This window comes from Balaenoptera acutorostrata, chromosome 12 (assembly GCF_949987535.1).
Source record: "Balaenoptera acutorostrata chromosome 12, mBalAcu1.1, whole genome shotgun sequence".
Lineage (NCBI taxonomy): Eukaryota > Metazoa > Chordata > Mammalia > Artiodactyla > Balaenopteridae > Balaenoptera > Balaenoptera acutorostrata.
The window spans coordinates 8,681,531-8,694,907 of NC_080075.1; the positions used below are offsets into that span (position 1 = coordinate 8,681,531).

At 37.0% G+C, this 13,377-nt stretch overlaps 1 protein-coding gene across 4 annotated transcripts in view; it reads left to right on the plus strand.

Moving 5' to 3' along the window:
- Positions 1 to 13,377, plus strand: part of MGAT4A (alpha-1,3-mannosyl-glycoprotein 4-beta-N-acetylglucosaminyltransferase A) — a 116,031-nt gene that overhangs the window by 47,565 nt on the left and 55,089 nt on the right. For all 4 annotated transcript variants that reach the window (XM_057558127.1, XM_057558126.1, XM_057558125.1 and 1 more), the window contains exons 3-4: positions 2,083 to 2,250; positions 4,369 to 4,509. In XM_057558127.1, coding sequence (XP_057414110.1) covers positions 2,083 to 2,250; positions 4,369 to 4,509 — 309 coding nt within the window. The remainder of the gene's footprint in view (positions 1 to 2,082; positions 2,251 to 4,368; positions 4,510 to 13,377) is intronic.

Genomic DNA, 13,377 nt, shown 5'->3' on the forward strand with positions numbered 1-13,377 from the left:
CATATAGCTGATTCACTTCGTTATCTAGCAGAAACCAACACACCATTGTAAAGCAATTATACTCCAATAAAGATGTTAAACTAAAATAAAATAAAATAACATTTTCTTAGTTGACACAAGAATGCTCCAGGTTCATCTTAAAGTTATTTCTCCAAAGGGTTATAATTCTTTTTTAGTAGCAGATGTCTAGAATCCACTATCTTGGCACTATGTAAATGGTAAGAGGTAAAGGGGGAAGAAATCGCAGGACAGTTCACTCATGCTCATTTTGGACACAATCTGCTTGGCGTGATCGGCCCTTGTCCCTACTATTTAGACTTGGCATTTAACACGGTTTTCATTTCTATAGCCTTATAGTATGTTTTGATCTCAGAGCAAGTTACCTATTATTATTTCTAGATTTTTTTGACCTTTTTAAAATATTCTGTCTTTTACATGAATTTTAGAATCACAGGTCAAAATTCAAGTTCCAAAAAGTTTCGTTGATGTTTTAAAAAGTGTTGCATTTATTATTTATTTTAGGGTAGGATTTATCTTTTTTTTTTTTGCAAGATTGGGATTAATAAATGACTTCATTTTTTTCTTCCATTACAGGCTCCAGGAAAAGGCTTATAGTTTTTATCACATAAATCTTGTGTGCCTCTTGTTATAATTGTTATAGTATAATTGTTTATAGTTTTGTGTTTGTGAATAGTATCTTTTTAACATTTCTTCTATTGTGAATTAACACATATGGAAAAGTGCCTAAACCATGGATGTATAGTAATGAATTTTATTTAACCAGTAACCAGGTCAATAAGTAGAACCTTGCTGGCACCCTGAAGCTCCCCTGTATGCCCTTTCCTATTCACAACCCCTCTCCCTTCCTTTCCTCCTAAAGCCAGCAAATTACGGAAACTAGAGCTGCTTATTAATACATTATTCAATACAGGGAAACATGACAGTTAAGCAGGGGAGACTCTCTTCCCTGCCACAGAATTCTTCAGAGGTATTTACTCTGTGGTCCTTTATGTAAGGGCCAAAGAATAATATAATTGACTATTTTTAAGGCTAGCTTTATGAGACAGGCAGATTTATATTTCTTAATTCTGTTTTGTACAGAACGATTCCATCCTTGATTGAGTAAAGCAGAGATTACAATATAAATTAAAAAGAGTCTTTCCAAGGTTTGTTTTGTGTAGATGTCAAAGTAGTAGCCTTAGATTATCTAGCTTGATAGAGAAGCTGAAACGGTTGTTCTGATTTTTCTTAATTTAATGAGGTTGTGGAAATTGTTCGGACCATTTACCAGCCTCAGCTCCCTTCTGGTGCTTCCAATCAAGATAAATGCATGGTTTCTTTTCTGCCTCTCTTAGATTTTGTTATCCAGTTCTGTCTTGGGGCCTCTTCTCACTATGTACTTTGTATCTGAGCTGTCTCATACTATTGCTTCAATGCCTATGTTTATCCTCATAAAATCCACTTTTATTTCCCAGACCAGGCTTTCCTGACCTGTGATTCTCTTAAATTCAAATAATTGACTTTTAGGGTCATCTTAACATCTACCTGATTGAGTTGTTAGGGATCAGGAATTTGACCAAAGTCTGGCCTAGGGAAATTTTTGCAGAATAGGAAGTACAGAGGAAACAGCCTATGAAAATGAGGCTGTTACGCTATAAAATGTTATATTCATTGTATTATTAGATATATTATCATTAGTTTCAATGCTTCATCTCTATCTTCATACAAATAGGGTCTTTATAGTTGTTTGTACCTTTTGAGAAATGATCTTGGTATTATGCTTGAAGTGTTAATTCCAAAAACTTTGTCTTTTTCTCCCTATCTTTAACTTTCTGAAGTGCTAATTAGAAAGCGCCCTTTTTCTTACAGATATTAATAGCACTAAGTTAGTGGTGGCTTTGCCACCACTTTGTTAGTTGGGGCTCTTTTTTATTTTCAATTCTGTCTCAGTGAATTCATAAATGAATATCTGTTTCTGAAAAATGCAACTTTAAAATTCCTAATGTTACAATTCTGTTTCGATTATAGTGGGTTTTTTTTTTTTTAAAGAAAGACACTAATAACTTTTGGTTTTGCTTCTAGAAAAACTGATTGCTTATCAACGAGAATTTCTTGCTTTAAAAGAACGTCTCCGAATAGCTGAACACAGAATCTCTCAGCGGTCTTCCGAACTCAATGCCATTGTACAGCAGTTCAAGCGTGTAGGAGCAGAAACAAACAGAAGTAAGGATACGGTGAATAAATTTTCAGGTACAGACGATATTTTTGGTTTTATGAAAAGATTACGTTTTCAAAGGGTTATGTGAAATACTCTCTTTGAAAGTTGTCTAGAGTCGCTTATCAGCCAACATTTGTTACCCTCTACAGAGAGAAAAATCACCATACAAAACTTTTTCTATTGTGGTTACTTATAAAACAAGTTTATTAATTGCTAAGTTTGATTTAAAGAGAGTAATATTAAGTTTCAGTTGTATAAATTTCATTGCCAATAGTGAAGAACCAGCATCTTTAAAAAAAAACATTTAGAATAAGACTAAAATTTAACTTGGTGTTTATGCATGTTTCTGTTGTGACTTGTGTGGACTTCAAATGGACTCTGGGGAACCTTTGAGCTATTTGAAGCAATTAGTGCTCTCAGATATGACTTATAAGAAATTAAAAGACATAGTTTTATAATGGGTACTTTTGGGGGTACCTGACCTGTTCCCTCTGAGAAATTCTGGGCTGAGTGAAATGAATATCAACCATCTTCTGTTTCTTTCCTATTCTTATTCTAATGACTAAATTGATATATGTATATAATCAGTTGACTCCAAATCTGCATAATCTTCCAAGGATAATCTACTTTTTCATTTAGCATTATCTGTTATAATCTTTCACCATTAATTCCTCTCATCTTGAGATTCACTACCTTACCTTATTTTTGGAGATTCATGCCCCTTTCTTCCCCTCCTGATTATAAAATTTGTATTATGGCACAGTAACATTTAAAATTATAGAATGGTTAACATTCTCTGTTTTCTTCTAGTCTTTTTTCCGTGCATGTTTTTCTTCAAAATTGTAATTGTGTGTTTTATGGCCTTATTTTTGCTCTTGAAATTATGCTATTAGCATTTTACTGTGGCATTGAATATTCTTTTAAAATACCATTTTTGATGACATATATGTCAGCTTATCATATACTATAATATATTAAATATTTTTCTACAATTAGGCAAATAGGATTTTTCTGGGTTGTTTTTGTCCCCCAATTTATAACTCTGTGAAGAACATCTCTCTATATAAATCAATTACTTTTATGGTAGGCCTTAAGTTATTTTCATTAGATTATGACTTTCTTAAAAACAGAATCTGTGCTTTGATGACTGTTGATTTCCAAACACATGCCACGGTGGCTGGAACAAAACTGATAATTCACTAAATATTTATTGATTGCATAGAAGTTAAATTCCTAAAAGGGAAATTACTGAATAATAAGGCAGGAATGTTTTAAGGGTTTTGATGCTGTTCTTAAGAGCTGAAACATTTATCACATTATCACCACAATTTAATACTACTGTTTAATCTGCTAACTTAATTTGATGGGTAGATATTGTTGTCTTGTAATTTGTAGTTGTTGCTTTTACATGAGGTTAAACTTTAATTTCATGTGTGATAGTCAGTTTCATTTATTTTGTGAACTTTCGGTTCTGAATATTCAGAATATTTTAAGGGAATTTTCATATTGCTCTGTATAAAATTGTTATTGAGACTGCATGTCCTTACTGCTAACTTCCTTATTTAAAAGGTTAAGTTCTAGTTCAATGGAATTTTAAAACAATATTGATTATCCTATCAAGGTTTTATTTTCTTTTATATTAAATGGTTCATTGGTTCCTCTCATAAAAACTGAAAAGCGATTTGAAAGTTATGAACTGTACCAAACATTCTCAATTAGTGCTGTTTAAATTAGTGTACTTGAACTAGAAAAAAAAATCTTCCATATGAAATTTTGGTCAAATGTAATAGCATAAAAAAGTGAAAGTTACTGGTGGTCGTTGTACTTATTACATTTTCATGAATGGATAGCGTGTTTAGAGTCTGTCCCCCAGGGCTTGAGTTCTGACACATTATAAAGGTGAATGGTTCACATTCTACCTTCTTGTGGTACTCTGGCTGACCTTTTTAGCTTCATTCAGACTGTTCTCATCATCATGACTCTGTGAGACTCTGGTTGCCTAAGTGTCCATAGAAATCTCATTGACCAGAGTATGAAATTAGGATAGAAAATTCTTTTAGTTCTCATAAATTTTTACCACTATCTTTGTAACATCAGCAACTTCTATAAGTAAGGTATTACCGTGGATTGATTATACTTCTGTATTTCAGATGGTACCCTAAAGCTCTTGAGGGAGTTAACAAGCAAAAAGTCTCTTCAGGTGCCAAGTATTTATTATCATTTGCCTCATTTATTACAAAATGAAGGAAGCCTTCAACCTGTTGTGCAGATTGGTAATGGAAGAACAGGAGGTATGTTTGTTTTGTTTCCTATTGTATTTGCACAGCTGGTCTTAATTATGTCTTGGAGTATTATGTTGACGATGAGAAGTCAGGCGGGTCGGGAGTGAAGATGGCGGACTAGGAGGACGTGGAATCCACGTCTCTGCACAACTAGGGCACCTACCAGGCACCGGTGGGGGACCACGGACACCTAAGGGGCGGGAGGAACCCCCAGTGATGGGGTAGGACGTGGGGCGTGGGGGGAGTGAAGGGGGAGGAGAAGTGGAGGCGGAATGGCGCTGGCGTCCCTGAGGGGTGGCTGGGGGAGGGGAGGGGATCCCACGCCAAAGCAGGAAATTGGGGAACCACTGGGAGGGCAGAGGATCAAAAGGGAGTGTGGCCAGGTTTCCCCTGCCCACTTGGGCCCCTGGGAGCCTGCTGAGATCCCGGGCCTGATCCTCTGCCCACTGAGGCCCCCTCCAGCCACGTGGGTCCTGAGGGAGTGGGAGGGAGGGAAGGGGAGCAAAAATAAAGGCTGGACCTCTGGGTCCGGCACCCCTGAGGGGTGGCTGAGAGAGGGGAGGAGTTCCTACACCCAGTGGGACCCACCCACGGTTAGGGGTCCAGCGGTGACGGGGGAGACCCTGGGGGAGACGGTGGGGGAGGGGCGTGGAGGAACAGAAGGGAATGCGGCCAGCGCTTTTCCTGTCCACTTAGGCACCGGGGAACCTGTTGGGCTTCTGGGCCTAATCCTCTACCCTTGGAGCCTCCCTCTTGCCATGCAGAGCCCGAGCCCCGCCCCTGCACCACCACCTCTACACTCGGAGACCCCCTGCAACGTGCTGGGCCTAAATCCCACCCACACACCCTCACTCAGGGCCTTACCTCCAAACTCTGGAACTCCGCACTCCAGAGGCCCTCCTTTGGACGTGCTGCATCTCCCCTTCTGTGCAGTTCCTAAGCAGAGGCCCTGCCCCACGCTTGAATGTCACCCTGCCTAGGCCCCGCCCCCAAGGCCTTGTCTGGCTGTGTGGGTCTTGAGCCTAGGACCCGCCCCACGCTCAAACGTCACCCCCCCCCAGTTCCGCCGCACCCTAAACCCCACCCCTGCCTAAGTTCAACCCCTGCCTAAACTCTGCCCCCATAGCGAAGGCTTTTTTTTTTCCCTTTTTTCCTCTTTTAGATTGGGGTTCTGTTTTCCCTTGTTGATTCATTTATATTCTTATTTTTCCTAATAAATCTTTTATTTTTCTAATTTTATTTTGTTTTTCTTTGATATTGTACTGCTCCTTTTTTCTTTCTTTTCGTTTTTTTTTTTGCCGTGCCATGCAGCTTGCAGGATCTTGGTTCCCAGGCCAGAGGTTGGTCCAGAGCTCCTGTGGTGGGAGCTCCAATTCCTAACTGCTGGACTAACTGAGAACCTCAGACCCCAGGGAATATTAATCAGAGTGAGGCCTCCTGGAGGTTCTCATCTCAGCACCAAGACCCGGCTCTATCCAACTGCCTGCAGACTCCAGTGCTGGGCACCTCAGGCCAAACAACCAGTAAGATAGGAATATAGCCTCACCATCAAAAAAAAAAAAAAAAAAAAAAAAGAAATTACAAAATATATGTTACAGACGAAGGAGCAAGGTAAAAACCTACAAGACCAAATAAATGAAGATGAAATAGGCAACCTACCTGAAAAAGAATTCAGAGTAATGACAGTAAAGGTGATCCAAAGTCCTGGAAACAGAATGGAGAAAATACAAGAAACATTTAACAAGGATCTAGAAGAACTAAAGAGCAAAGAAACAGTGATGAACACAATAACTGAAATTAAAAATATTCTACAAGGAATCAATAGCAGAATAACTGAGGAAGAAGAATGGATAAGTGACCTGGAAGATAAAATGGTGGAAATAACTGCCAGGGAGCAGAATAAAGAAAAAAGAATGAAAAGAATTGATGACAATCTCAGAGACCTCTGAGATAACATTAAATGCACCAACATTCGAATTACAGGGGCCCCAGAAGAAGAAGAGAAAAAGAAAAGGTCTGAGAAAATATTTGAGGAGATGATAGTTGAAAACTTCCCTAACATGGGAACGGAAATAGTCAATCAAGTCCAGGAAGCGCAGAGTCCCATACAGGATAAGCCCAAAGAGAAACATGGCGAGACACACATTATTCAAACTATCAAAAATTAAATATAAAGAAAAAATATTAAAAGTAGCAAGGCAAAAACAACAAATAACATACAAGGGAATCCCCATAAGGTTAACAGCTGATCTTTCAGCAGAAACTCTGCAAGCCAGAAGGGAGTGGCAGGATATACTTAAAGTGATGAAGGAGAAAAACCTACAACCAAGATTACCCAGCAAGGATCTCATTCAGATTTGACAGAGAAATTAAAACCTTTACAGACAAGCAAAAGCTAAGAGAATTCAGCACTGCCAAACCAGCTCTACAACAAATGCTAAGGAACTTCTCTAAGCGAGAAACACAAGAGAAGAAAAGGACCTACAAAAACCCAAAACAATGAAGAAAATGGTAGTAGGAACATACGTATCAAGACATAGACTGGCTGAATGGATACAAAAACAATACCCATATATGTGCTGTCTACAACAGACCCACTTCAGACCTACGGACACATACAGACTGAAAGTGAGGGGATGGAAAAAGATACTCCATGCAAATCAAAAGAAAGCTGGATAGCAAGTCTCATATCAGACAAAATAAACGTAAAATAAAGACTGTTACAAGAGACAAAGAAGGACACTAAATAATAATCAAGGGATCAATCCAAGAAAAATATATAACCATTTTAAATATTTATGCACCCAACATAGGAGCACCTCAATACAAAAGGCAAATGCTAACAGCCATAAAAGGGGAAATTGACAGTAACAGAAGCATAGTAGGGGACTTTAACTCCCCATTTTCACCAACGGACAGATCATCCAAAATGAAAATAAGGAAACACAAGCTTTAAATGACACATTAAACAAGATGGACTTAATTGGTATTTATAGGACATTACATCCAAAAACGAGAGAATACACTTTCTTCTCAAGTGCTCATGGAACATTCTCCAGGATAGACCATATCTTGGGTCACAAATCAAACCTTGGTAAATTTAACCAAATTGAAATCGTTACCAAGTATCTTTTCTGACCACAGTGCTATGAGACTAGATATCAGTTACAGGAATAAAACTGTAAAATATACAAACACATGGAGGCTAAACAATACACTACTAAATAACCAAGAAATCACTGAAGAAATCAAAGAAGAAATCAAAAAATACCTAGAAACAAATGACAGTGAAAACACGACGACTGAAAACCTGTGGGATGTGACAAAAGCAGTTCTAAGAGGGAAGTTTATAGCAATACAATCCTACCTCAAGAAACAAGAAAAATCTCAAACAACCTAACCTTATACCTAAAGCAATTAGAAAAGAAGAACAAAAAACCCCCATAGTTAGCAGAAGGAAAGAAATCATAAAGATCAGATCAGAAATAAATGAAAAAGAAATGAAGGAAACAATAGTAAAGAACAATAAAACTAAAAGCTGGTTCTTTGAGAAGATAAACAAATTTGATAAACCATTAGCCAGACTCATCAAGAAAAAAAAGAAGACTCAAATCAACTGAATAAGAAATGAAAAAGGAGAAGTAACAACTGACACTGCAGGAATACAAAGGATCATGTGAGAGTACTACAAGCACCTCTATGCCAATAAAATAGACAACCTGGAAGAAATGGAAAAATTCTTAGAAAAGCACAGCCTTCTGAGACTGAACCAGGAAGAAATAGAAAATATAAAGAGACCAGTCACAAGCACTGAAACTGAAACTGTGATTAAAAATCTTCCAACAAACAAAAGCCCAGGACCAGATGGCTTCACAGGCGAATTCTATCAAACATTTAGAGAAGAGCTAACACCTATCCTTCTCAAACTCTTCCAAAATACAGCAGAGGGAGGAACACTCCCAAACTCATTCTATGAGGCCATCATCACTCTGATACCAAAACCATACAGCGATGTCACCAAAAAAGAAAACTACAGGCCAATGCACATAGATGCAAAAATCCTCAACAGAATACTAGCAAACAGAATCCAACAGCACATAAAAAGGATCATACACCATGATCAAGTGGGGTTTATCCCAGGAATGCAAGGATTCTTCAATATATGCAAATCAATCAATGTGATACACCATATTAACAAACTGAAGGATAAAAACCATATCATCATCTCAATAGATGCAGAAAAAGCTTTTGACAAAATTCAACACCCATTTATGATAAAAGCCCTGCAGAAAGTAGGCATAGAGGGAACTTTCCTCAACATAATAAAGGCTGTATATGACAAACCCACAGCCAACATTGTCCTCAATGGTGAAAAACTGAAACCATTTCCACTAAGATCAGGAACAAGACAAGGTTGCCCACTCTCACCACTGTTATTCAACATAGTTTTGGAAGTGTTAGCCACAGCAATCAGAGAAGAAAAAGAAATAAAAGGAATCCAAATCGGAAAATAAGAAGCAAAGCTGTCACTGTTTGCAGATGACATGATACTATACATAGAGAATCCTAAAGATGCTACCAGAAAACTACTAGAGCTAATCAATGAATTTGGTAGAGCAGCAGGATACAAAATTAATGCACAGAAATCTCTTGCATTCCTATACATTAATGATGAAAAATCTGAAAAAGAAATTAAGGAAACATTCCCATTTACCATTGTAACAAAAAGAATAAAATACCTAGAAATAAACTTACCTAAGGAGACAAAAGACCTGTATGCAGAAAACTATAAGACACTGATGAAAGAAATTAAAGATGGTACAAACAGATGGAGAGATATACCATGTTCTCGGATTGGAAGCATCAGCATTGTGAAAATGAGTATATTACCCAAAGCAATCTACAGATTCAATGCAATGCCTATCAAACTACCACTGGCATTTTTCACAGAACTAGAACAAAAAATTTCACAATTTGTATGGAAACACAAAAGACCCCGAATAGCCAAAGCAATTTTGGGAAAGGAAAACAGAGCTGGAGGAATCAGGCTCCCAGACTTCAGACTATACTACAAAGCTACAGTAATCAAGACAGTCTGGTACTGGCACAAAAACAGAAATATAGATCAATGGAACAGGATAGAAAGCCCAGAGATAAACCCACGCTCATATGGTCACCTTATCTTTGATAAAGGAGGAAAGAGAATACAATGGCAAAAAGACAGCCTCTTCAGTAAGTGGTGCTGGGAAAACTGGACAGTTGCATGTAAAAGAATGAAATTAGAACATTTCCTAACACCATACACAAAAATAAACTGAAAATGGATTAAAGACCTAAATGTAAAGCCAGACACTCTAAAACTCTTAGACGAAAACATAGGCAGAACACTTTGTGACATAAATCACAGCAAGATCCGTTTTGACCCACCTCCTAGAGAAATGGAAATTAAAACAAAAATAAACAAATGGGACCTAATGAAACTTAAAAGCTTTTGCACAGCAAAGGAAACCATAAACAAGACGAAAAGACAACCCTCAGAATGGGAGAAAATATCTGCAAATGAACCAACTGACAAAGGATTAATCTCCAAAATATACCAGCAGCTCATGCAGCTCAATCTCAAAAAAACAAACAATCCAATCCAAAAATGGGCAGAAAACCTAAATAGACATTTCTCCAAAGAAGATATACAGATTGCCAACAAACACATGAAAAGATGCTCGACATCACTAATCATTAGAGAAAACCATATCAAAACCACAATGAGGTATCACCTCACACCAGTCAGGATGGCCATCATCAATAAGTCTACAAACAATAAATGCTGGAGAGGGTGTGGAGAAAAGGGAACCCTCTTGCACTATTGGTGGGAATGTAAATTGATACAGCCACTATGGAGAACAGTATGGAGGTTCCTTAAAAAACTAAAAATGGAACTACCATACGACCCAGCAATCCCACTATTGGGCATATACCCTGAGAAAACCATAATTCAGAAAGAGTCATGTACCACAATGTTCATTGCAGCTCTATTTACAATAGCCTGCACATGGAAGCAACCTAGGTGTCCATCGACAGATGAATGGATAAAGAAGATGTGGCACATATATACAATGGAATATTACGCAGCCATAAAAAGAAATGAAATTGAGTTATTTGTAGTGAGGTGGATGGACCTAGAGTCTGCCATCCAGAGTGAAGTAAGTCAGAAAGAGAAAAACAAATACCGTATGCTAACACATATATATGGAATCTAAAAACAAAAAAACCAAAAAAACAGTTCTGGTGAACCTAGGGGCAGGACAGAAATAAATACGCAGATGTAGAGAATGGACTTGAGGACTCGGGGAGGGGAAAGGGTAAGCTGGGATGAAGTGAGAGAGTAGCATTGACATATATACACGACCAAATGTAAAATAGCTAGCTAGTGGGAAGCAGCTGCATAGCACAGGGAGATCAGCTCAGTGCTTTGTGACCACCTAGAGGAGTGCGATAGGGAGGCTGGGAGGGAGACGCAAGAGGGAGGGGATATGGGGATATATGTATGCATATAGCTGATTCACTTTGTTATACAGCAGAAAGTAACACAACATTGCAAAGCAATTATAGTCCAGTAAAGATGTTAAAAAAAAAAACAGAAGGTCAAAGAATAAAAGTTCTTGATCTGTGCATAGTAACCTAGGAGTCATTCTAAACTCCATGGTGAAGGGAGTTGGATATTTTTCTCCAAAGACCAGAGTAAGAGAGCTGAAAAGGATTATGAGACATCTAGTTCAAGCCCTATCTCCAGGCAAAACAGTGTTTAAACTTTTGAAACTTTTCTATTTTAAAAATTTGAGAGGTAAAGAAATAACTTTTTTTTTCTTGTATTTTATTTCAACATTAATAGCTCTTACAGTCATGTCAAGAAAGTTTTTTATATGTCTGCCCCTACTTTTCTTACAGAAATATAAGTATATAGTCACTTATATTTAATCTTTCATGCAATAATAGAAATAATTTGGTTTGCATCTTTTCCCCAAAATACCTAAAAGATAATCTATGGCATTTTTTTTCTCCTCTTGTTAAAGTCACCAGAGCTTCTTGAGTTTTCCTTGTGGGACTTATATATGATTCTCTTATACTTTTTATTTCTCCACTTTGACTTTGTTAATCTTTTCTTTGTAGATTTTAGGATGTAGAGACAAAAATATTATTTTGCTCCTAAGTCTTTAACAAATGACAAAATCATTACTTCTTAGGTATTGAAATGCATCTTTATGATAATGTTTTTGAAAAGCTGATTCAATCTGCATTTGATTCAATAGGATTCTTAGGTATTTTACTGGTTTTTGATAACATTTTCTAAGTTTAAGTTTTCACATTCATCATTTTTTAGTTCTGCCATCTTTCTATTTTATGAATCATTTAAAAGTATACCCTTTTCCTATGGAGGTGATAACTCAAATTATGTTCAGACTAACTCATTCTTCCATGTCTTTATTGATTCAAGAAATATTTATTTTTACAGTACATACTGGATTACAAAGACTAATAAGATATGTAGTATGTTCTAAATTATGTTCTTTAAAACATTGATCATTAATTATATCTGAAGTTGATAGTGTGTCTCTTCCTTCAGTCATCACTATTTGGGTAAGTTGCCTTAGCCATCTCATGCATTTTTTGGTTTAGACTATTTCCTCATGAGTAAGAAGCAAATGAAATGAAAGTAAAAGTATTTTTAAAGTCATTTAAAACTTCCATGGTCTCTAGTAAGTTCTTTTATAGTCAGCTCTTCTTATTTTATGAATGTGACATTCTCTTTCTTTTTTGAAGATGCTTATTCTAGCTCATTTGTTTATGACTTTATCCATCATAAATATAATACAATCTTAGTCAACCAGCTTTTCAGTGGTTAACATTCTTATTAAGCTGAAACTTTTTTAAAGGTAGAAAAAGCAGACAACTTGGGGGAAAAAAACCAGACAACCCACAGAGTTACATTAAAAATCTTTCAGCAATGGTTCTTAACATTTTTAGAGTAATAGAACCCTTTGGCTATCTTAGGAAAGTTATCAACCTTCTACTTAGAAAAATACACATAGAAAAAGTAATTTTGTATGTAATTTCTGGGATTTTGTGGAGCCCTAAAACCTATCTAGGCACTTTATATTAAGAACTTCAGTGTTTTAGATCAGAGAAAAGGTTTTTTGCTAAGAATTGTGTTCTTCAGCAGTCAGGCTGATTAAGGATCAGCACTCAGACCAGCTAAGCCTTCCTAAGGGTAAGGAGGGAGAACTGTGCTGGAGGCGGCTACTGACCCACTCAGGAGAGGGGTTGGAATTCTCACGTCCAGAACAAAAAACTCCCATCCACACCACGTCCAGATGCTCCCACAGATTTACAGAGGCAGACTGCAGTAAACAGACACAGCAACTACAGATGGGTAAAGGGCCATCTTATACAACTAGGGTTCCCAAACACTTAAGAAGACCAACATCATGAATGACTCAATGACTTGTAGAGCACACAGAATGTAATATAAAAATAAAACATAAAATATTTTCAGAGGGATGAGAAAGGACAACTCATAAGTGACTATTATAAAAGGATCAGTTAGAAATCTTTGTGTTTTTATGTATTTAATTTTCCATATAAATAGGTCTGATAAGCAGCTGAAGATCGAATTAGTGATCAGAAAGATTGAGCTGCGTAGTTCTTCCAGAATGCAACATAAAGGGCACAAAGAATTGGGATAGACAAACATTCTAACATCTACCTAATAGGAATTTCAGAAGGAGAGAACAGAGTGAAGGGGAGAAATAATCAAACGAATAATAGAAGAAAATTTCTTTGAGTTGAAGAAACACACATGCCTTCAGATGAAGGGTCCAT